The sequence below is a fragment of the Sapajus apella genome, unplaced genomic scaffold (assembly GCF_009761245.1).
Source record: "Sapajus apella isolate SASKATOON/1434 unplaced genomic scaffold, GSC_monkey_1.0 scaffold33, whole genome shotgun sequence".
Lineage (NCBI taxonomy): Eukaryota > Metazoa > Chordata > Mammalia > Primates > Cebidae > Sapajus > Sapajus apella.
The window spans coordinates 1305516-1329720 of NW_022436973.1; the positions used below are offsets into that span (position 1 = coordinate 1305516).

Consider the following 24205-nt stretch of genomic DNA (forward strand, 5'->3'; position numbering starts at 1 on the left):
TGTGTGTGTGTGTGTGTGTGTGTGTGTGTGTGTGTGTGTGTGCCACTGTATTCTTGGTTTATCTATACTGTTCCATTAGATCTGCATCTCCATTAATCATTGTGTCTGCATCACCCATTTTAATATAGCTTTACAAAACATTTTAATATCTAGTCTTCCTATGTCTTGTTCAAAATGTTCTTGGCTATTTTCACCCACTTATGTTTCCCTGTGAATTTTTAAATCCCTTTATCATATTCTCCAAACAATCCTCAATGGAATTGGTCTAAATTATATTAAGACTATAGCTTAATCTGAAACGATTATATATATTAATGTGAGCTTTTCCACACTGAAAGAGAGGAAGGCTGTCCATTCATTTGAGTCTTCACTAATTCCCAGGACAAAGGCATTGACTCTGTCATGTAGATTCCATCTTTGCTACCTTGTTAAAATTGTTTCTTACTAACGTCAAGCTTGTGATGACTTCTGCTATCTTTCCCGCATTTGGTTTTTGCTGGTATTTAGGGAAACTGTGTGTGTATTGTGTGTGAGACAGTGTGTGTGGTGTGTGTGCGTTTTCTGCATCTCATTTGCTGAAACCTCTTGTGAGTTTCTTTAATTAAGTTTTATTATCTTGGTTTACCAGCTAATAATCACACCATCTATGAATAATGATAATTTTATGTCCTCCTATTCCAGTTGCAATAGCTCTTATTTTGGTTTTATGTTTTGTTGCATTGGGTACAGCTTTCTGGGCAATGTTGCCAAATAATGTTAATAGCTGAACTTTTTGTCTAAATTCCAACCTCAGACACTAGACCTCCAGCAAATGTCTCTTATGTATAATGTTAGTTGCAGATTTGAAATGGATATTTTAAAATCTGAAAAGGAAAAAATATTTCTATTCTATAGTTTATGACTTTTTTTAATGAGTGATTTTATCAAGTGTCTTTTGGGCATCTACTCATATGATCATATTTTTTTCTACTTGGATTTATTTATGTGATATTCTTCTAGATTTTCTATTACTAAACCTATCTTGTATACCTGCAGTAAATGATGCACTTATGGAGCACCAATTTAATAGTATATTAGAGGAATAGTTTGTAACAATTTGTGATGCTTTCTCTCTTTTTCTGTCTGATGTAATTGTTTCTATGACATGGGAATTATCAGTTTCTGAAAAGATTGAAAGAACTCATTGGAAAAGCCATCTGGCTCTAGCATTGTTTATTCTAATTTTCTTTTTATGGAATGCTTAATTAATTTATTGTCATTCTTTTTTGTTTCGTAACAAAGCATTTTCAGATGCTGAAAACAGGTTTGGTCCTATCCCATAAGCCTTAAACATCATTGTTCTCACAGTAATAGCTTCTAAAGAGTAGGAAATTGTGGTTTTGATTTTCTATTTGGTATGAGAATTACTCATAAGGCATCATATAAGGTAAGTTCTTATTTTCCCCAGTTGGAGGTTTTCATTTGTGCAGAATTTTGATTTAGCAATTTCTGGTTCATTCCCATTATATATACAGAATATAGACTATACCTTTATTTATTCAGATAATTTATCGATTTTTATGTGTGTCCTTTGTCATTTTTATTCTCCATACCTGATATGATTTTTTAAATATAAAAATATTGTTTCCTTCTCTGTCATATTTTCTGGGAATAGGTTTTCTAATTGGTTGTTTTTTTTAAAATTCTGTTTTATACATTTCAAATTTACATATAGACAAATGTGTCATTTTTTTCTTGTCTTTTGTAAATTGTTCTATTATTAAGCTTAAACAACTCTCTTCCATCCAAGATTATCTTTTTCTTTGGTTTCAAACCTACAGGATGCTATAAGAATGGTGCAATAAACACCCACATATCCTTCCCATAGATTTGTTAGCTGTAAGCATTTTGCCATATTTAGTTTTTCTCTCTTTCTCTTGTCTCCCAAATGGTTATTCAACCATTTGATGGTTACTTGTATTGACCATGACTCTTCAAAACGTTTAGTTTGTATCTCCTATGGAAAGGCCAGTCTGTTACATAGCCACAAAACCATCATCACACTCAGGAAATTTTAAAGGGACATAATGCTGGTATCTAATATATAGGTTATATAGGTATCTAATATATAGGTTATATATTCAGATTTCCCCAACGCTCCCAATTAATTGTCCTTTAAAGCTTTTTAAAATTGATCCAGAATCCAATCAAGGATCACACATTGTATTTGGTTGGCATGAGCATCCTGAAATTTTTCAATAAATAAATAAATTCTGAACTATTGGAATATAATGTGGTTTTTCATATATAGTGAAGTTTTAAATTTGATGATTTTTCTCATGAAATTTCTCAAACACTAAGTGATAAAATTTTCTTTTTCATTAATTTATGTTGCTTGTACTTTTATACATAAAATTATCTGTTTCTCTCTCTCTCACACACACACACACACAAACATCTATTTCATTTTTATTTAACTCATACTCTAGTACCCGTGGTTTAATCATTGTAACTTCATAATACAACTTAATATCCAGCAGTGGTTTTTCAGCCTCATTCCTTTTTTTTTTTTTAATTCTTAACTATATTTCCCATTTTGAACAAAACAAATCTTACTGGAATTGTCAAATGATGGTCATCCACATCTTTAGGGCTCACAAATATCACCTAACTGGCTCGTATTTTATACAATTTGCTCTTTCTCAAAGAAAATAATACATCAATTTGGCAAGAATTGACACTTTTACAATATATGATGCTTTCCTCCAGGACTTCGGCATTTCTGTCCATTTATTCATCTTCAGTTCAGCACAATTATTTAACACCCACTCTACCAAGCCGTGTGCTAGGAGCTGGAGATAGTCTTTTAGATCATTCAGTAGAGTTTTATTTTCCTTCCACTGTCAATCCTGTATGTTTCATATTTGTGTTATCCTTAGCTATTTTTAAAGGACTCTATTTTAAAAGGCCTTTTCATTACATCTTCTAGCTTGTTTTTCATGGTGTACAGTGTATTTATCTCTATCTTCTACAAAACTACTTTCCTGAATTCTTTTATTAATTTTAAAAGTCTTTCAGTTGATTTGCTTCGATATATTAGGTCTAGTCATATTATCCGCAAATGATGATGAATTGCTTTCCTTTCTAAAATGTATGTCTCTTCTGTTTTGTGTCTTATTGCATTGGTCACAATTATTCCATTTTAGATGCAAGTTCTAGAGGTAAAATGACTTGCTCAGCATGGCAGACAGAGCAGCGAGTGTAAAGCCAGTACCAAAACCTCCACCTTGCTTTAGCAAAGGTCATCAAATCAAGGTTATCTACCCAAATATTGCCTAACTGGCCCCATATTGATCCAGTTGCTTTTTTTCCCAAAGTAAGGTTGACATTTGCAGTGCTTACAGTTCTGTCTTAAAAGAACTTAATCTTTTAGGTGTGCTAGATAATAATAAATGATACAGATGAAAATTAAGCAGGAAAGTGTAATTGGTTATACTGTGGATTCAGGTTGCTATTTTAAATAAAGTGGTCAGGGCAGACTTCCCTGGCAGAGGTGATAAAATAAGCCTTCTTAGGTTGCATATCTCCAAGGGAAGACCATTCAAGGAAGGGGATAGCAACAGCAAGGGTCTTGAAATGGGACAATATCTGGGGTGTTTAAGGAACAGCAAAGAGGACAGTGTAACTGGAGAAGAGTTAGAAAAGTAAGATCAGAGAGTTCTTAAGAGTGGGACTTGTAGACATTATAAAGATGTTGCATTTTACTCTTAAGTAAGGTGGGAGCCACAAGAGAGCTTTGAGCAGAGGCATGTCTTGACCTGAGTCATGTTGTTAAAGGATCATTCTAGGCACTGTTTTGAGAATAAATTTTGGGAGGCAAAAGTGGAAGCAGGGAGACCAGTTGGGAGGCTACTATAATAATCCAGTCAAGAGATGATGGAAGCTTGGTCCAGGGTTGCAGCTATGACGATGTTGAGAGGTGGTCAGATTCTGAATATATGGTGTATTGAAACTTGAGCCATGGGAGTTGCTTATGGACTGAATCTATGGTATTTTGAAAGAGAGAAGAGCCATGCTTGAGGGAAAACTTACTTGGATTCTTCAACTGGATTTTTATGATTCCTTTACACAACATGTTTGTCTTCCTCTAAATTTCTACACAAAATTCCCTTTCATTAAATGTATCAAATGCAGTTCAACCATAGGAGAAGGGCCCAGAAAAAAAACAAAGCCACTCTTTGGTGTCTGATTCAGTAACATTGTAATAACAATGCATGCAGCAATTGTGAAGGCTCCAGCCAACTTTCATAGAGCGCTTTCTAGAATGCGCTTTCTAGACATGTGATCTCAGTCTTTACATTGCCTTGTAGGCTCCCACCTTCCCAGAATCCTTCTCTGGCAGAGTTCTTGCTGCCCTCACTTCACTGGATTGTGGCAAACAGTTAATAATCTGTTTCTCCTTTCTGGGCTGTAAGCCGCCAGTACCCAGTGGCCAGGTTACATTCACATTTGAACCTGCTATTTTCACTTTATTAAGTTATCATCACCCAATAAATATCTGATGAATAAATGTATGAAAGATAGACAGACAGGGCAATAGGTCACCAAACTAGTCAGAGGCAAAGCAAAGATGCACATGCACTAATTCTGACAGTAGTCTGCCAAATGTGCACCTCCTCCCCTTTCCTTGTCTCCTCTGAGAACTATTTTGACTAGGCAAATAGTGAGTAAAAACAGGAATTCCCAGAGCCTTGAAAGAAAGATTGGCTAACTAAGACATATCATTGTAAATTTCAGCTCCATAGTTCTGAGTGACCTTTAAGTGGGGAATGTAATTGCAAAGCTAGATTCTGTTGGGGATTACAAAGCTCAGACTTGTTCCTTAGCCCATCTTGTCCAATAAAACCAATGGTTTATCATAGCATTTTGTATTAAAATTTGTGCATACTTAAATGCCAAAGCATTGACTTTTGAAGTGAGAAAGGACATTCAAGATTATTCAGTCTGTTTCTCTTAACAGCTTTATTGATGTATAATTTATATACCATAAATTAATCTAAGTGTACAATTCTTTAGTAAATGTATAGGATTGTGCAACTATCAGCACAATCCCATTTTAGAATGCTTTCATCACACCATAAAATCCCCTAGGCCCACATACAATTGATTCCTATTCCCACTTCCAGTTCCCGGCAATTGCTAACCTGTTTTCTGTATCTATGATCTTGCCTTTTCTCCATGTTTGATATGAATAGAATCATATGGTCTGTAGTCTGTGTAGTCTTCTGCATCATATTTCTCTCACTTAGCATAATGTTTTGGAGCTTCATTCATGCCACAGATTGTAGCAGTAGTTTGTTTCTTTTGTCACTGAATACTATTCTATTGCATAGATATACCACATATTGTTTACCCACTCACCAATCGATTGATAACCATGTAGATGGTTTTTATGTTTTGGCTATTATAAATAATGCTTCTATGAACAGTTTAATTCAAGTTTTTGTGTGGACATGTCTTCATTTCTTTTGGGTAGATATGTAGAAATGGAATAACTAGATGAATAGTAGTTTTATGTTTATCTTTTAAGGAACTACCAGACTGTGTTCCAGAGTAACTGTACCATTTACCTTCCCAACAGCAACTTATGATGTTCCAGTTTCTTCACATTCTTTCAAACAGAATGGTTGTCTGTCTTTTGTCTGATGGATTATAGTGAGTGTGTATGGTGGTTTCTCATTGTTGCTTTAATTTGTATTTCTTTAATGAGTAACGATGTTGACCATGTTTTCGTTAGTTTATTAGCCATTTGTATTTCATATTTGGTGAAATGTCAACTCAAATCTTTTGTCATTTAAAAATTGGGTAGTTCATCTTACTATTGAGCTGTAATATGTCATTATGCGTGTTAGGTATAAGTCTTATCATATACATGATTTGGAAATATTTGCTCTCAGCATGTGATATTTGTTTTAATTTGTTTAGTAGTATTTTTGAAGCCCAATTAAAAGATACCATTATTGCTATTTTAATCTTTTTTTCTCACTGATAAATCATGCTTTCAGGGTTGTATGTATATACTTTATTTCTAATCAAATATTATGAAGATTTTCTTATATGTTTTCTACTAGAAGTTTTATAGTTTTCGCTTTTAAATTTAGGATTATGATCCATTTTCTCTTCTTGAAGGTGTAAATTTAGATTTTACATGTGAATATTGAATTGACCCAGTACCATTTTCTGAAAAGACTATCATGTTTCCATTAAATCATCTTGGCACCTTGTCAGGAGTCAATTGATTCTAAATGTAGGAGTTTATTTCAGGACCTTTAATTCTCCTTCATTGACCTATAAGTTTGTTCTTCTGCCAGCATGCCACTATATTGATTTTTAAAATTTATGAAATCTGAAACTCTAAGTCCTACAACCATGTTATTGTTTTAAAAATTGTTCTGTCTATTAGGGACCCTCGCATTTCCATATGAACTTCATAATTAGCTTGTTTTTACAGTCTCCTGGGATTCTGACAAGGATTGTGCTAACTCTATAGACAAATTTGTAGATGATTACCATCCTAACAATATTGACTATCCCAATCGATGAACATGGAATGTCTTTCTGTTTATTTAGATTTCATTCAATTTATTTCAGCAATTTTTGTTTTACTTTTCTACGTACAAGTATTTCATTTCTTATGTTAAATTTATTTCTAAGTATTTTTGATACCATTGTGAATAGAATTGTTTGCTTAATTTCATTTTTAGCTCTTTGCTAGTGATAAGAATATAGTTGTTTTTATATTGATCTCATATACTATGACTTTGTGAAGATTGTTTATTGCTGTAGTTGGTGTAGGGTGTGTGTGTGTGTGTAAAATCCTTAGATTATCTATATATAGGATAATACCATCTGCAAATAAAAAGTTTTACTTCTTTCTTTCCAATCTGGGTGCCATTAATTTATTTTTTCTTATTTCACTGGCTAGAATTTCCAGTATAATGTTAATCAGACATCCTTGTCTTAATCCTCATTTTGAAAGAAAGCATTCAGTCTTTTACCCTTGAGTATGATGTTAGTTTTACATATTGTGTGGTTGGCCTTTATCAGGTTCAGAAAGTTCCTTTTTGTCCCAACTTTCTTTTCTATAGTACCCTTTATCATAAATATATATTGTATTTTATCAAATGATTTTTCTCCACCTTTTAAGATGATTATGTGATTTCCATTTTTATTAATATGCTATATTGGCATTAATTGATTTTTAAAAATTAAACCAACCTGTATTCCTAGGATAAATCTCACTAAGTTATTTATATGATCTATAGGTTATTAGATTCAGTTTGCTAATATTTGGTTTACCATTTTGGGGTCTATATCCATGAGTAAAGGTGCTGTCATTTTCTTTTGTTGTATATATTTCTCTGATTTTGGTATCATAGAATAAGTTGAAATGCATTCACTTCTCTGCTATTTTCTGGAAAAGTTTGTGACAAATTAGAACTATTTCTCTTTTAAATATCTGATAGACTTCACCAGTGATGCCATATGAGCAGGAATTCTCTTTGTAGGAAGGATTGTAGTTAGTAATTTAAGTATTTCACTTGTTATGAGTCTATTAGAATTTCCTTCTTTTTCATGAGTTAGTTTTGGTAAGTTATCTATTTCCTCTATATTGTCCATGTTCTTCAGCATAAATTTTTTTACAGAATTTCTGAAGAGTCAGTAGTGATGTCCCCTCTTTTACTTCTGATTTTGGTAATTTATGTCATAACTCTTTTTTTTCTGGTCAGTGTAAAGAGTTGTCAAATGTGTTGATCTTGAAAAAAAAAGTTTGTTTCATTGATTTTTCGGTCTTGTTTTGTGGTCTCTATCGTATTGATTTCTACTCTGATCTTTATTCCTATTCTTTTATTCTTTATTCTTGTTGGGGTTTAGTTTGCTCTTATTTTTCTACTCTCTTAAGATGGAAACTTAGATTTTTATTTGAGTTCTATCTTCTCTTATAATACCGGTGTTTATAAATTTTTCTCCAGCAACTCCTGACATGGTTGATATTGACAATATTGTCTAGTTTAATTACTGCTTTTTGGGGAGAGCATGTGCCAAGCTATTTATTCTACCATTCATGGAGGCCCATCCCATAATTTTTAACTATGAGGAAACTGAGCCATATAGAGATTATTTTAGGTTGATTTCTCTCAGAAGCAGACCTATGGGCTAAAGATTTGAATAAAAGTGACTTAGTATTAAGGGAGCATTCTCAGCACAAGCCATAAAAAGACAGAGGGAAGCAGAACAGGGAAGATAAAGAACCCAAACGAATGTGTGATCCTCTGTAGAGTGAATTGCACCTTGAACCTGTTCCCTTTCAGTCAGAGAGAAGCAGGATTTTTCCACTTCTGTCTAAGGCAGTCACTGAAAAATGCTAGCCTGGAATCAGATATGGGTATGAGGTAGGGGAGATCAAGACTTATATTCTCAAGCCCTCTTCACCAGCAAAGAAGTCTTTGACAGTTTTAAGGCAACCCTCTGAAGAGGTCTTTGATGCCCCTATTCACAGCAAAGCACACAGCAGATGGGAGATGTCCCTCACTACAAATTGGGTTCAGTGTATACTACTCAGGTGATGAGTGCACCTAAATCTCACAAATCACCGCTAAAGAACCTACTAGTGTAACCAAACATCAACTGTTCCCCCAGTAACCTATGGAAATATTTTTTAAATTGTGTAATTATGATAACTTAAAAAAAAAAAAAACAAGATGGGAGATGCACACATAAACCCAGAAAGAGGGACTAAAAGGGACAATAATTGTATCTTGCTAGATTAAGTGTCTTGCCTAAGGTCATACAGGCAGCTAAGCATTAGTAGATCTTGGATTACAACCTGAGTTTGTACATGCTAACGTTGTGTTTTAATCAGCTTTATTAAAATCCACTAAAGATGTGTTACATAAATCTTTGCTTTACTAAACAGATTTTACTTACTGTTGACTAACCATTTCTGATGGCTAGAGGCATCACTCCCTGTATCTGAGTCAACTCTAATGCTAGTTTTTACTATGTGGGACCTTTCCCCATAGCTCTCCTGGTCAGCACAGGGTGCTGAGGTAATCTAGAAAAATACAGAGACAAAACAGCTTTCTGCTATCTTGGGAAATGGCATTAACCTTGCCACATGAGAGACAGCACATGACAGACAGCAGAGTTAAGCAAGCCTCAATCCCAGCCTGTAATCCCAGCTACTCAGGAGGCTGAGGCAGGAGAATTGCCTGAACCCAGGAGGCGGAGGTTGCGGTGAGCTGAGATGGCGCCACTGCACTCCAGCCTGGGTAATGAGCAAAACTCCATCTCAAAAAAAAAAAAAAAAAAAAGAATGATAAAAGATTCACCAACATTTCGTTGGTGATCACATTATGATTGTTTAATTAGGGAAACGGTTTTTCTTCATTTTTCAAATTTTATAAAGTGTTATATTTTCCTTGATATAGAATTTTGTTGTTGTTGTTGTTTTTTAAAAGCAAAGTATTTAGTGGAGTAAAATAAAGTTGATGGCTTAAACTTCTGTGTAATAGAAAGCAATGTAGTCCTGTAGTTAAGATTGAGGGTTCAGGAGTCAGACTGCTTCAGTTCAAATCTTAGCTCTAGCAATGAAATAACAGTGTGACCCTGGAAAAAAATTTGAGCCTCTCTATGTTTTGGTTCTCTTATTTTGTCAAATGATGATAATAGTATCTGCCTCTTAGAATTGTTGTAAAGGTCAAATGAGATAATAAATGGAATAAGCTTAGCATATTGCCTAGTAGGTGGTTGGTATTCAATAAACATTTTCTGGTGGGCAGAGGCATCATTGCAGTACGCCATAGTGAGGGCTATGATAGAGGTGTGGAGAAAGTGCTATGAGAACAGGAGAAACCAGCTCTGGTTTGCAAGTCAAGAGAGAAGGCGCGATGTTCGATCTGGATCTGGATTGGATGAGGAGGTCTCAAGATGGAAAAGAAGAGAAAAGGCATTGTGGGCACAGGGAACAGCAGGTAGAAGGACGTTGAGGTGTGTGGTGAGAATTAACTTGCTGTGCACTTAAACTTTATTTGGTAATTTTTTTCAATTTATTTTTTTAGGAAATACTTAGTGAAAAACCATTATGTGTCTAGCTAGCATGACTTTAGAAGCAATGAACAAGATGGTAGGATCTCAGACCTCATGAAGTTGGCAGCCTATTTGAGGGCAGGCAGTAAAGCCAGTAAACAAATAATTTAACAAGACATGTTTCAATTATGTTAAAAGCTGTGGAAGAAGTAAACCAGGAGATATGGTGTACAATGACTCAGAATACTGATAATTATGTATTAATGCTTTGGTGAATTTAGGATGACTCAAATCAGTGTTTTCCAAGGGAGTGAGAATACTGAAGGGGAATGCCCTTGTTGGCTATACAGGTAGAAATATCAGAATAAATATCAGGGCAAGGATATACACATCAGAATCACCTAGGTTTGTGATTTCATACCTGCACATTAAACTATCTAGAGAGCTTTTTAAAAAAGTACTGAGGCTAGCGTCCCACGCCTAGAGGTTCTGATTCCCCTGATCTGTAGCAGAGCCAAGGAAGAAGAATTCTTAAAGCCCCCAGGTGATTGTAATATGCAGCCACAGTTGAGCAACATATTGATCTTGAGCAACCCATTGATCTTGAGCAACCCTCCATTGAGATTCTGAGATGACTATTCGCTGCTCTTGCTTGAAGGATCAGTGATGGAGAAGCCACTACGACTGGTGAGAGGCTATCATATCCCTCAGCTGAGCAGTGCTGGAAACAAAGGTTGAAAAATACCTTCATTTAATAGGTCTCGGATCTTTTCACAAGTCTCACATGGTCATTGTCCAAAACTGTCCTGTCAGAGCCACTCTTGGTGGCCACCCAGACCCTGTCACCTCCCCTTTTCTGCCATGTGCCCATCCCCCAGCTTCCATGTGCCTTGATGTAAATGATTCCCTTGTGTGACCTGCTGTGGGCTGTTGCCATTAAGATACCAGAGTCACCTTGTCTGACCCTCACACAGAGTTAGGAGTGCCTTAGAGTTTATGTCTCTCTGGGACAGCCATAACCAATAACTGACTGGCACTGGAAGTTCAAAAGCCTTTGGTTTGAGATGAGACAAACTCTGGGGGTATAATTTATGGTCCAGAGCTCCCTATGGGATCAGGCTAAGACTGGGATTTTACCTGATATCACACCCTTGCTCCACTTCCTCCCATTTTCTTTCTTGCGTCTCTCACTCCTTTACTAGTTTATTCTAGGACTCCTTCCTCAATACATCATTTGCAGTGAAACCTTGGTTCAGGGTCTGTTTCTGGAATAACCTGAGCTCAGACATGCCTCCTTCTGGGAGAACATGGACTAAAATATGCATCTTTCTGAAGGTGGGCAGTCTCTACCTGTGAGCTAAAGCATACACTCCATCTGTCACCATATTTCAACCTTCTGAAAGGATACACCTCCTGGCTAGAGGCTTTTCTAGATATACAAAGTGGGCCACAGGAACTGTTATTGATGAAAGGATGCTCTGATAGGTCCCTGGTTCCCCTCAGTGGAATCTGGTTTGAGAATCTCAAGCCACCATTTAAGCCATTTGTTTAGGGAGTAGAGGGAGGGAGATAGTCAAGCAGCAGGGTTTTCCAAAGCCCGTGGAGAAGTCCTGAGGGTTTTTGCCTTGGATGGACAGCAGGAAATATGAAAGTAAAATTACAAACTCTCCTTAACCTTACAGAAGTCACCTTAGAGTGAATGAAATGACTTGAGGGCACAGCCTAGCTCTTAGATTCTTGCAAAAAGAGATCCTTGGGATAAGTAATGAAAAATAAAAAAAAAAAAAAGATCGTAAATGCCCAACTTCTCATTGGGAGAAACAGAGACGGTGTCACAAGAGGATAAAATGTATGAGTAAGTGCTATGTGTTGTGCGGTGAGTGTCTTACGTTATTATTCTCTCATGTTATTAGAATTTTCCTACTAAAAAAATTCCCATCTCTTTAAAAATGATCCTGAATAGTTTATTGAAACCACTGTTTTTCAGCTGAAGATATGACCCCAAAAGGGAGGTCATTCGCATATGGATATGATTTTATCATTACCAGCAAGCTGAAAAGAACATGCTCTTAGATTAATGTATTCTCAAGGGAATGAGAATGAAACTACTACAAGAAATAACAATAATACTCAGTTTCTTGTTTCTTTCCCCCACCCTTTCGTAAAAAGTGTCAAGAAAGGAAAGTTATACAACTTGCAAGTGCTGTTTCTTCTCTCCCCGACTTCAATCAGAGTTCTGTGGTCTTTGAGAAAGGCTGGATCCACTGGCAAACAGATTTATCTAACAACATGATTTAAATTTTTCTGGCTGCATTGCAGGTTTGCTTTTGAATGGACAGGCTGCGGATGCATGGGCCTGGAGGAGTTGCTGGGTATATTTTGGCACAATAATCACAATCATATGTGAACCATATGTTGACTGCACAGTTTAAACCAAAAAAAATATATATCCTTTGCTATTCTTTGTGATTTCATATGGAGTTGGTTGGGATAGAGCTAAGCAGTTTAGGGCGCCAAGTTAAAAAAAATGCTTGGAAGGTCCTTTATACATTTTATTATTTGTAGGAAGAGAAGAAAAATAGAAAAAAAAAGTATATATATATATATATATATAGAAAGGATACTGAGCTATGAATGAAAAGTTTGAGTTTCTACTTTTGCTGCAGTTTGACCTTCATTAGTCATTTGACCTCTCAGCCTCAGCCTCCTCATCTGTGATCTGGCTGTTGAGTTTGATTCAATTGACAAGTGGATCTTCAGTAATCAGATTGGTGGGGAGAAAGAGCTGATGAGGATATACAGGCTGACCCCACAGAGATATTATGGCTCCCTCTAATAGACGTTGGCAGCATTTGAGTGTTCAGAGCCCAGTAAGAACCTATCTTCTTGGTGGCCACAACTATGGAATCTTACATCAGTCATGGACAGTAAATGAGTCCAGCCATGTGGCTCCTATTGATCCATCCCATTATGGGAGGGCCAGAGACTGTAGGAAGTGACTCAGGGAGGGGGATTCAGCCTCAGGGAAGCTCCCAAGGCTTCAGGGGTCTCAATTTAGAGGGAAAAATCATAGAAGGATTTAAGGTAGAATGAGAAGACTATCTGAGAAACCAAGACAAAGGCCTTATTATGCAGACATGATCAATCCAAGTGGTGATTAGGAATAGGCAGGCCCTCAGAAGAAAGTAGAAACTCCCAGCTCTTTCTAACCCCTGGCCCTGGGGATGAGGCTGTTGGCTCCTTCTAAGCTGCTCAAGAGGATATGAGGGCTGCATCGGTTACATGTTCCCAAATCCAATGCAGTGTTCTTAGGTGCTATTGATAGCTTCAGCAGGAGAGCCCAGGAAGCTGTCTGCTTCATGAAGTCATTCTTTTGCTTTTGCCCTTTCCCTCACAGATCAGAGTCTCACAAGTAATGGTCCCTCAACTGGTTGAGCCACTATTAGCATTCAAGCCAAATTCAAAAATTTACCTGAATATATTGTTATATATAAAGCAGCGCAGGTCCTGAAAACTCTGTTACAAGCACCCCTCCACTTCTGTCCTGCAACCTCTAGGTTTGGGTTAGGTCCTTGTGCTATTTTTCATTGACTGCTTTGAGCTTAGCTGTACTGATAAACACTGGAATTGTACAATTGAGAAGGACCCCGGAGTTTAGGAGGAAATGTTTATTGAAATCATAATTTGAAGATTTATTGACTTCAACAGGCATTATGAACATACATAGATGGTACACACCCACACACACTTGGGGATGTGAAAACATTCTCAGATGTTGCACACACTTATTTAGAAGTCTAAACACTCAGGTTAGCCACATTCATCTGAATGTTATGTTCACTCATTTGGAGTTAGATGCCCGGGTAATACAGATCCTCACTTGGAAATCGTGCACCTTCAGATGTGGTGTGCATGTTTTGAGACTGGCCAAATCCACTCACATGTCACTCACATGCACTCTGAATTGTCAGGTTCTTGCTCGGATGTGTACATACTATAGCAGGCACGGTCATTGAGCTGCTGCTTACCTGCACTCATCTAAGTGTGGCATATACTCATATGCCCATCCCTTCCTTTTTGCATGCGTGAAAATTCCCATGCTCGAGAAAATTCAGGTGAAAACTTGTCATATTGAATGTGTCACATTTTCTTAGGGCAGCTCTCCATAGCCTCTTTTTCTTAATGAAATAGTCCTGTGTCTCTGTCATTTCCCAAGCTGTACGCCTTAAGTGTCTTTAGATGGATAGTCTGATTGAAGGATGGTAGCCTGCAATGTATTTCATTTTTATAAAGCACGTGCTGGTTCACTATGCCCCGTTTAAATGATTGGTTTGGGCCCCCCCCCCCCCCCCCCCGCAACCACCTCATTAATTCACAGAAGTCTCTTGTGGGCACTCTTAGGGCAATTGATCTTTTGTTTTAGATCATGAGTCCCAAAGATCTGTGCAATAAAGCTCTTCTAAAAGAAAAACATCTATTCAAGAGAAATATAAACTGTGGGGCATTCAAAGAAATTGAACAATGTTATCCAACTTACAAACTTTAAAATAATCGTACAAAGAGAGTCTAACATTGGATATCACTTAATATTCAATAAAGGATCAGTCATCTCTATTCACACACTAGCATATTCTTACATCCTTCTAAGTTGAAGGCAACAATATTAGATTACTAGGCAGGAACTCAGGGCAATCACTGTTTATCTGATTAGGGTTTCTGCATCCAATCAGATTTGGCTTCATGATTGCTTTCGGTTTTAATTCAATCCAATGTAATTCGTTTGAACAAGCATTCATTGATCACTTGTTGGGTGGCAGGCATCCTGCTGGGCAGTGTGGGGCGGGGGTGGAGAATGATGCACAGATAGGTAAACCACAGTGCCTAGTTTGTAAAAGGTCACAATCCAGCCAGCGAAAGAGTAGTCCCATCTCATGCTATTGGAAAACAAAGCAGATGGAGATTAGGTGAGCTCTAGGGGAACTACAGAGGGAGATAATTCATCCAGACTGGACATATCTGGACAGGCTTTATAGGGAAGTGAAAGGCGTGCTCAGCCTTTGGAGGAAAACGGAAGTGGCCAGGATGCAGGGCACTGCAGTTAGAGGAAGCATAAGTCAGTAATGGCATGAGGTGAGATCCAAAAGATGTCTGTGCAATAGCATGGGGTCTGGAGTGGCTGGAAGATGGGAACACCAGGAGAAGACCTTCTAATCAGAAGACAGAAGACAGGCACAGAGGGCTTCAAATGCCAAGATGAAGAGTTTAGATTGTATAATTTGGACAATGGAAGGCCTATGGAAGTGTTTGAAGAGGGAAAGTGCTGCATGACTGGGACGTATATGATTAGGATGGCTGATTCATAAATCACGTGCATTAGAGGCAAAGAGACTAGTTGAATCTGGATAGGTGGGAAAGAACCCAACCTAGGCATTATCAGTGGAAGGAGAAAAGAGAGGTGGGGCAGATGCAAACCTACAGAAGTCAAATCAACAGACTTGATTAGAGATGAGGAATGAGAACTAAGGAGTTAGAACTGAGGATGAGCACTCATGAGGATGATTCAAGTTTTGGCCACTTGTCCGACAGTGCTACCATTTACTAAGAAAAGAAATGTAGAAGGAGGAGCAGACAGGTTTGTAGATGGAGGAGCAGACAGGTTTGTAGGGGTTGGGGCTGAGTGGAGTTTAGATAGGTCCAGTGTGAGCTGGCTTTGAGACAGCTAAGTGGAGATAAAGTTCTATAATATTGTACGTTTGGAAATCTGAAGCTCTGGACTAAAGTTTTGTGGTAGACAGAAACAATGTTTCCATATAGAAGTTGGGTTGACATCACGAGAACTAACAAGCTCATTCTTCCAGAGTGTTGCTGATCCATCTACTTCTCCCCTTTCCTGTCCAGTGTTTATCAGCTGGTTGTCAAGGAGGAGCGACTTCAGAAGTCACGGAGGGCAGCTGACATTATTGAGTGCTTTTCGGTGCCTGTGAGCTATCGGAATGCCTCCAGCCTCGATTCTCTACACTACTTTGCTGCTGAGTTGAAGCCTGCCAACCTGCCTGTCACCCAGCCATTTACAGTAGGTGACAATAAGACATACAATGGCTACTGGAACCCTCCCCTCTCTCCCCTGAAAAGCTACAGCATCTACTTCCAGGCACTCAGCAAAGCCAACGGAGTAAGTATGGCCACATGGAGGCCATTCCTCACCTTGTTTGCATTTTCTCATTCTCGAATGATAAGTCAGCAGGGCCCTAGAGCAGAGGTTGAAAAACTAAGGCCCAGGGACCAAATCCTACCTCATGCCTTTAAATTAAAAAAAAAAAAATGCAGCTATGCCTGTTTATTTATGTACTGTCTATGGCTGTTTTGATGCTTAACAGTAAAGTTGAACAGTTATAACTGAGACTATATTCCCCACAAAGCCTAAGATATTTATTATATGACCTTTTATGGAAAACCTTTGTACACTTTTGTACTAGAGTATAGAGATGATGCTTTACTTGAGGAAATTACATGACCTCTCTGAGCTTAATGTCTTCATATGTAATAATAATATCTATCAGTTTATTATCTGGGAAGGCACTAAGCGTGGTTTAGTTGATCCGTGATTAATACCCACTTTATCATTGCCATTGGTCACGTTAGAAAATAATTTTTCTCCAAAGACAAGGTAACCATTGTGTCAAATATTTCTTTGGTCAAGGATTGGCGCCAGTCATAATACTAGAAAACCATAGGGCTGGAAAGGATATCAAAAGTCATTCAACAACCCCAAACACACACAAAAATGGTTTTATCAATATCACAACACCAATTAACTGGCGTTAGTGCTTATTCTGGAATACTTCCAATGACAGAGAACTCACTTATCTCTGAGGTAGCTTTGCTGTTTTCTAGATTAGGGAGTGGGCTGTGTCTCTAAGGAGGCTTTCCAGCATACTTACTGAAATATTTTCTGTTGAAGTTGGTACTTATTGTTCTTGATTCAGACGCTTAGGATCCTACAGAACCAATGCAACCACCTTCTTGGTTTATAGCCCTTCAGTTACATAAGATCTTTTCTAACGCCCTTTTCTTCTTTATACAAACATGCTCTTATGATCCTCTTTCCTGCAAGCTAAATATCTTTAGTCTCTTTTATTATGTGAGTTTGTATTTTCCATCCAAGTGGGCATATTTCTTTTAACAAACATCTAGCAAACACTGACAAATGCTAAGTCCTCCAGTTCACAGTAAGGTTATGTAGTATGTGCCCTGCAAGGGCTTATAGACATGTAAGGGAAGCTGTCATATGCCATGTTATGCAGTGTATAACATGAAGAACTGAGAAGCTTGCTGGGGAAGGGAAGCCTGAGACAGAAGCAAGATTCAGTGGAGTCTGTGGGGAACAGCCTGCAGGTGCTGGGTGGCCAGGATAGAGCGTTTAGTCTGTCAATGGCAGTCATTGCTTGGTGAGAAACCTGGATTGAGGAACTAATTAACATTTAGAATGTCCACATACCCATTTAAATTCCACTGTGGTATTTCAGTTCTGCATTTATTACTGGTTCAAGCAACACTCCTCACAGAGAGCATAAGACTACAAAGAGAAGCTGCCAGACTGCCTTCCACCTGTCCATCTGGTCTTCCTGCTGCATGAAGCACTAGGATGTATTGAGCAGGAAGACGTAAAAATTGGCAGAAGCGTCTGGGGCTCATCTTGTTCTCGGTTCTCAGCATCCCACGCTGGCCAGTTTGTCGGTTCAGCACAACTCTAAGAAGGTGTGGCCTTCCCTGCTCTTGGCACATGTCAAAAGGTGTGGTTGAGTTTTCGTGCTAGGAAGAGAAAGAAGTAGCTTCACTTTATTCTTCCTACTAATATACTTATGAAATCTAGAAATAGAACATATCTATGGAACCCAGGACACTAGCAAATGCACATCAAAAGCAATTTCCTCATCAGAGGGGTGGTTGGTCCTGAGCCAACCACAGAGGTTTTGTTGCAGGAAAGCGGTCCCAGTCCAGACCCCAAGAGACGGTTCTTAGATCTCATACAAGAAAGAATTCAGGGTAAGTCCATAGAGTAAAGTGAAAGCAATTTTATTAAGACAGTAAAGGAAAAAAGAATAGCTACTCCATAGACAGAGCAGACCTAAGGACTGCTGGTTGCCCATTTTTATGGTTATTTCTTGATATGCTAAACAAGGGTTGCATTATTCATGCCTCCCCCTTTTTAGACCATATAGGGTAACTTCCTGATGTTGCTACGGCATTTGTAAACTGTCATGATGCTGGGGGGAGTGTAGCAGTGAGGTCTACCGGAGGTCACTCTCATGGCCATCTTAGGTTTGGTGGGTTTTAGCCAGCTTCTTTACTGCAGGCTGTTTTATCAGCAAGGTCTTTATGGCTGTATCTTGTACCGACTTCCTATCTCATCCTGTGAGTTAGAATGCCTTAACTGCCTGGGAATGCAGCCCAGTAGGTCTCAGCCTCATTTTACCTAGCTCCTATTTAAGAGGGAGTTGTTCAGGTTCAGATGCCTCCGACAGTTTTGCTCCGCAAACATCACATCGGAGACCTCCTTCTTCAAGACACAGGGATTTCCCATAGAGGAAAAAAAAAAGTTTCTGACTCTGAAACTGTCTCATCTCAGAAGCAGTTTTGACACTGCTTCAGAGTTGAACAAGGCCATTTAATTGCCTGTGCCTTTTCCTCCACAGCATGCATATGTGCTCTTGCTGGAACTAAGATTCCCAGTAACAAAACAGACAGGAATGGAACTGGGTGAGTGCTTATGCCACGTGTGGGTACAGTTGACCTCACAGGAATAGAGAAAGGAAAAGCAGTTGGGGCTGGGTACTCAGGAGGCTGTATTTTTCTGGCAAAGGAAAAACTATACAGTTTCCAAAGACTGTCTTTAGTATTACATTTTACTGAAAAGAGTTGGGTGAAAGGGTCATAGAAGCAGAACAGCCATCCTCAGCCTAACAAATCTCTGCCTGGTCCCTCTCAGATTTTTCCATATCATAAAGGGCAGCAGACAATGATGCTAAGCCTGCAGGTTTTTTTGAGGAGAAAGTGTTTTAACCCACAAATTCCTTATCAGCCAAGTTGTTGTTCTTGTGCAAATACATCAGAAAGACATTGTTAGGATCCAGGGACTGCCACATTCCCTGCTTCTTATAAATCATTCACAGAGCAATTGACAGAGCAATGAATCAAAATAAAGAAATCAAGAATTGAGAAATGTAGAATAAGAAGACCCACAGTGAGCATAAAACTAATTAAACATAGCATTAATGCTCAATAATGGCTCTAACTATGTTACCAAAGGGAAGGTTAATGTAAAACATAACTACTTGAGGCAAAGAAGCGTAATGCAAAAAGTTAACGGTTCCAATCTGGATCTGTAATTCACTATTTTGTCAACAAAAACTAAGACAGAGTTGGAAGATGGATGAATGTAAATAAAAATCTGCTCATTTTCTCATGTTAGACAAGAGGGAATGTATAACTACTGTGTTATTTCTGATACTGCAAATATTTAAAAGTATCATTCTTTTAAACATAAAGTCAACTCTCTGATCTATACTCAAAGATCTGAGAAAAAACAGTCAACAAAGAAAATTGGAGAAAATTAAGAAAACTATAAACATGAAAATCAGAACTATAAAACAAGCCTGAAGATGAAAGTACTAGATTTGATGTGGGGGAAAAAAAAGTGTTGTTTTGCTCCATTGTGAAAGAAAAAAAAAAAAAAAACAGGTCAAACAAAATTAGAATTAGCCTTATCTGTATCACTAGAAGATTAAAGACAAAGGGTAAGATAAAGTTTATTAAACTAAAACAATTGAAAGGAAAGCAGCAATGGGCATTTGTGGCAGGATGATTGTAAGCCAGGTGGAATAATTTACTATAAGCAAATTTCATTGCTCCCTACCCTACCTGCATGCTTTAGTCAGGACAGGGTAGGAAAATTCTGGGATCTGGACATCTTTGTTCTATGGAAGTTAAGGATGGTTTGTCAGCCTAACAGAGTGGCTATGAATTCAGCCTTTACCACCACACTGCCTACATACAAAACCCTAGGAGATGTGTGTCTTTCAGTAAACTATTAAAAGAATTAGATATAATAGATTAAGGAAACATCTATCAAGCAGGTGCAATATGTCAAAAAAGGCCTTATTCTGAGTGCTGAGAATGCAGGAATGAGTCAAGCAGAGATACCTGATCTCATTGTGTTTTCATTCTAAGTGGGGGAGAGAACATAAATAAATAAGTGAAATCATGTATCAAATAATGAATCCTTAGGTTTCACATTAGGAATGTGGAAGTCAGTCATTAAATATTGACTATAATTAACATGAGGATAAAGACATTTTGTAGACTCTTTGGTGGTCTGTGCATACGGAGTGTTTTAATCCAGCCCTGTGAACACCATGGAGAGTTCAAGTGTGGCGTTCATTATAAGACATGGTGCTCAGAGTTCTTGCAGGCATTTTCATGAAGTGTGAGTTGTTCACAGGCACTTGGGTTGGGAATTTTCTTCCAATTAGTAATCTCACATTGACCAACCATTGATGCCTTGTTACAGATAACAAGAGTAGTCCCATTTGTCCTGGCACACTGTCCTTGATGCCTCATTCATAGCACCTGTTTCTTATGAATTAGACCACGCTGTAACCATTTGTTTTGGGATACAGCAATATTATAGATCTATAGTGTTGTAGAGCAGGATGGACTTTGAAGTGTCAGCTAGCCTATGCTAGAAGCCAAAAAAAAAAATCTCCAATAAAGCCTTCTTAGCAAGACATTATATTGCTTCAGCTTGATCACTGCAAATTGCTGGAGTGAAAGGGAGTTGATTCCTTTGTGGAGCAGGTAAAATTATTGAGACTTTTTTCCCGTATAAAGGCAAATTCTGTCTCCTTGACTCTCCCTTTGTAGCCACTTGTATTGATTTGAACAAATCAAATCTTTCTTTCCTATGTTAGCCTTTTAGAGAAAATATGACATTACCAGCTACCCTCCTCTGGCCACTCAAGTTATTTCTCATTGATAATTAACGTGCTATTCTTTTATTTTGCACATGGCGTAATTTCTGAATATCCTTCATCCTACTTACCCTTTTATCTTAAAGTCTCCTTTTTCCCACCATGTTCTCCCAAAAAGAGTTGCCCAGAACCTACCACTGTTCTTCAGCTGTGGTTTGGACATGCCTGCTAGATTGTAACTATGCCTCCTGCCTTGAACCTTTCCTAGGACATTATTTCTTGAACATTACACCATGTTTTTCACTTTGGGGCCTTAATTCAGGGTGTATTTTACCTACACCTATCTTTTCGTCATTGTTGGCAGAACTAGCATCTTCTCATTTTCAGGCCTCAGTTTCAATCTCACATCTCCAGAGAACGTTCTAACCACATTACCTAAGAACCGCCCAGCAGCACTCACTCATATGTTTACCCACTGTTTTTCTATATTACGCTGGATATATATTTTTTAATTGCACATGTTGTTGGGTGCTGCATGCCTCCCACCTTATGCTGAGGGCTCCGAGGGTAATAAATTGTGGTTTGTTAGTTTGGGTTTTTTGGTTTGTTGGCTGTTATATCTTCCATGCTGAGTGTAATATTTAACACATAATAGACACCTAATAATCATTTGATGGATGAATGAATGAATGAGACTATGAATTGTTTCTTGTTGTCAATGAGCCTCAACTTATACATTGAAATAGTAATATATACTTCACAAAATCTTTCTGAGGATTAACTAAGAAAAGGATCTTGAATAATGAAATCACCTAGTAAGTGTCAGTACAGTCTGAATTTTCATTCAGTATAGAATGAGAGATGTGGTTTGAGCCATTTCACCATAGACAGAAGAGTCCTAAAGGACCCTTTTTTCCATCATAGTAGTAAGATTTTTTTTCCCCCAGATGTCTCATTTCCCAAGCTCCAGGCTCCTAGGCAGCCTTGATTTCCTCCAAATCCTCCAAATGGTACCCAGGGTAGCTGTCTCAGTTGTAAACAGCGGGTGAGTGCAGTTCCGCATTGTTTCTGTCACACTCTTCCCAGAATGAGGTCTGCTGAATCTACTGTTCTCTGCATCCTCACCACCATTAGCCATAATTGTGAAGTTGAAGGGACCATAATTAACGGTTGGATGCAAAACAAGTGTGAAAAACTCATGCAAATATCCATCAGAAGCCACCTTTTGTTGGGCAGTGCTGTTACGCATGTTCTATTTTTGCAGAGGATAAAACTCGTCTCTTGTCATATCCTTTTCATCATGTAGGGGTACATTTAACCTGGATGATGCCTCTGCCAAATGCTAAGTTAAATAAGAGAAGTGGGAAGTAGCAGGGTGATTGTTCTCTTTCTCTTACTTCCTCCTCCAGTTCTTGAACTCAGTTGCCTCTTGAGAGCAGTTGGAAGCCAGATGCTGTGTGGAATTGGTCACAATGCTAGCAGTATAATCATGTTATAATAGTTGGGATTATCTAGGTAGAGCTAGGTCAGGGAAAATTCTGTGTCTCTGAATGAATTGGGAGACATTATGTTCAGTTGCATCCAACCACTGTTAAAGAAATGGTTGCACATGGAAGGGTTTTCTGTGGCATGGTGGAGTGGAAAGAGCTGCATGTTGAGCATCAGACAGACTTGGCTTTGAATTTTGGCTGCTCTCAACTATGTGAGTTTCAACAGTTTACTTAGCATCTCAAGATGGAGAATGTGATTAATGGTCTACCTCAAAAAAATCAGGACAGAGTAAATGAGACAGTGTATATTGAAGTACCTTATACCATTATAGTTGTGCTATTTGTTGTTTTTCTTTTGGCTACTTTCCAGAGGCTCCACTTCTGAGGGAGAAGAGGGTTGGAGCACCCTTACCTGGCATATAAACTCCACGTGGAGGCATACACCTACCTCACTCTGGAGGACTTTAGGACTTGTGTCTGTGTCCTAGCTGTTGACTGCCTTGTCGCACCTGTGACTCACCTTAGGCCGTATTCCTCTTAGTTTAACTTCTCATACATTGTTTTGTTATGGGAAAGGGGTCTGGATCCAGACCCCAAGAGAGGATTCTTGAGTCTTGTGCAAAAAATAATTTGAGGCGAGTCCATGGAGTAAAGTGGAAGCAAGTTCATTAGGAAAGTCAAGGAATAAAAGAATGGCTACTCCATAAGCAGAGCAGCACTGTGAGCTGCTGGTTGGCCATTTCTGTGGTTATTTCTTGATTATATGCTAAACAAGGGGTGGATTATTCATGAGTTTTCTGGGAAAGGGGTGGACAATTCCCAGGACTGAGGGTTCCTCTCCCATTTCAGACCACATAAAATAACTTCCTCGTGTTGCCATTGCCCTTGTAGACTGTCATAATGCTGGTGGGAGTGTCTTTTAGCATGCTATTATAATTAGCATACAATGAACAGTGAGAATGACCAGCGGTCACTCTTGTCGCCATCTTTCTTTCGGTGGGATTCAGTTGGCTTCTTTACTGCAACCTGTTTTATCAGCAAGGTCTTTATGACCTGTATCTCATGCCAACCTCCTGTTTCTTCCTATGACTTAGAATGCCTAACCTCCTGGGAATGCAGCCCAGTAGGTCTCAGCCTTATTTTAACCAGCCCCTATTCAAGACAGAGTTGCTCTGGTTCCAATGTCTCTGACAGTTTCCAGCCAGATATCTGTTCCTGTTGAGTCTTTTAGCACAATTGATCTTATCTTTTGGGTATGATATTGCCCTTTCCACCCCATTCCCTAATTCTCTTGTTCAGTGACTGTTCACATGTCACATGTGAAAACTTTAGATAGATATGGAATGAGAAGGTGTAGGAGATCCAGGCTTTAGATGGTACAAGTTAAGATCATCAGGAGATCACATGGCAGTTTGGGTCTTGGACACCCCATCAGTAAGTTTGTTTAAAAACTGCTATACTGGTTAGGCATACTAAATTATTCTGTAGTAATAAATAACAACACAATCTCAGTGGATCACTTCTGCTATGTATTTAAAATGGGTCGCTCAGAGACTCAGGGTAACAGAAAGTCCATCTTAACACCAGCAGCAAGTCAGAAAAAGAAAAATGTGGCAAATCCAGCAGTGGCTCTGAAAGTTTCCACACAAAATGGTACATGGCATTTTCACATTCCAC

General features: G+C 38.3%; 1 protein-coding gene across 13 annotated transcripts in view; it reads left to right on the forward strand.

Moving 5' to 3' along the window:
• The window catches only part of PTPRT (protein tyrosine phosphatase receptor type T), a 1128767-nt gene that overhangs the window by 867345 nt on the left and 237217 nt on the right, over positions 1-24205 (forward strand). For all 13 annotated transcript variants that reach the window (XM_032295649.1, XM_032295654.1, XM_032295655.1 and 10 more), the window contains exon 12: positions 15967-16240. In XM_032295649.1, coding sequence (XP_032151540.1) covers positions 15967-16240 — 274 coding nt within the window. The remainder of the gene's footprint in view (positions 1-15966; positions 16241-24205) is intronic.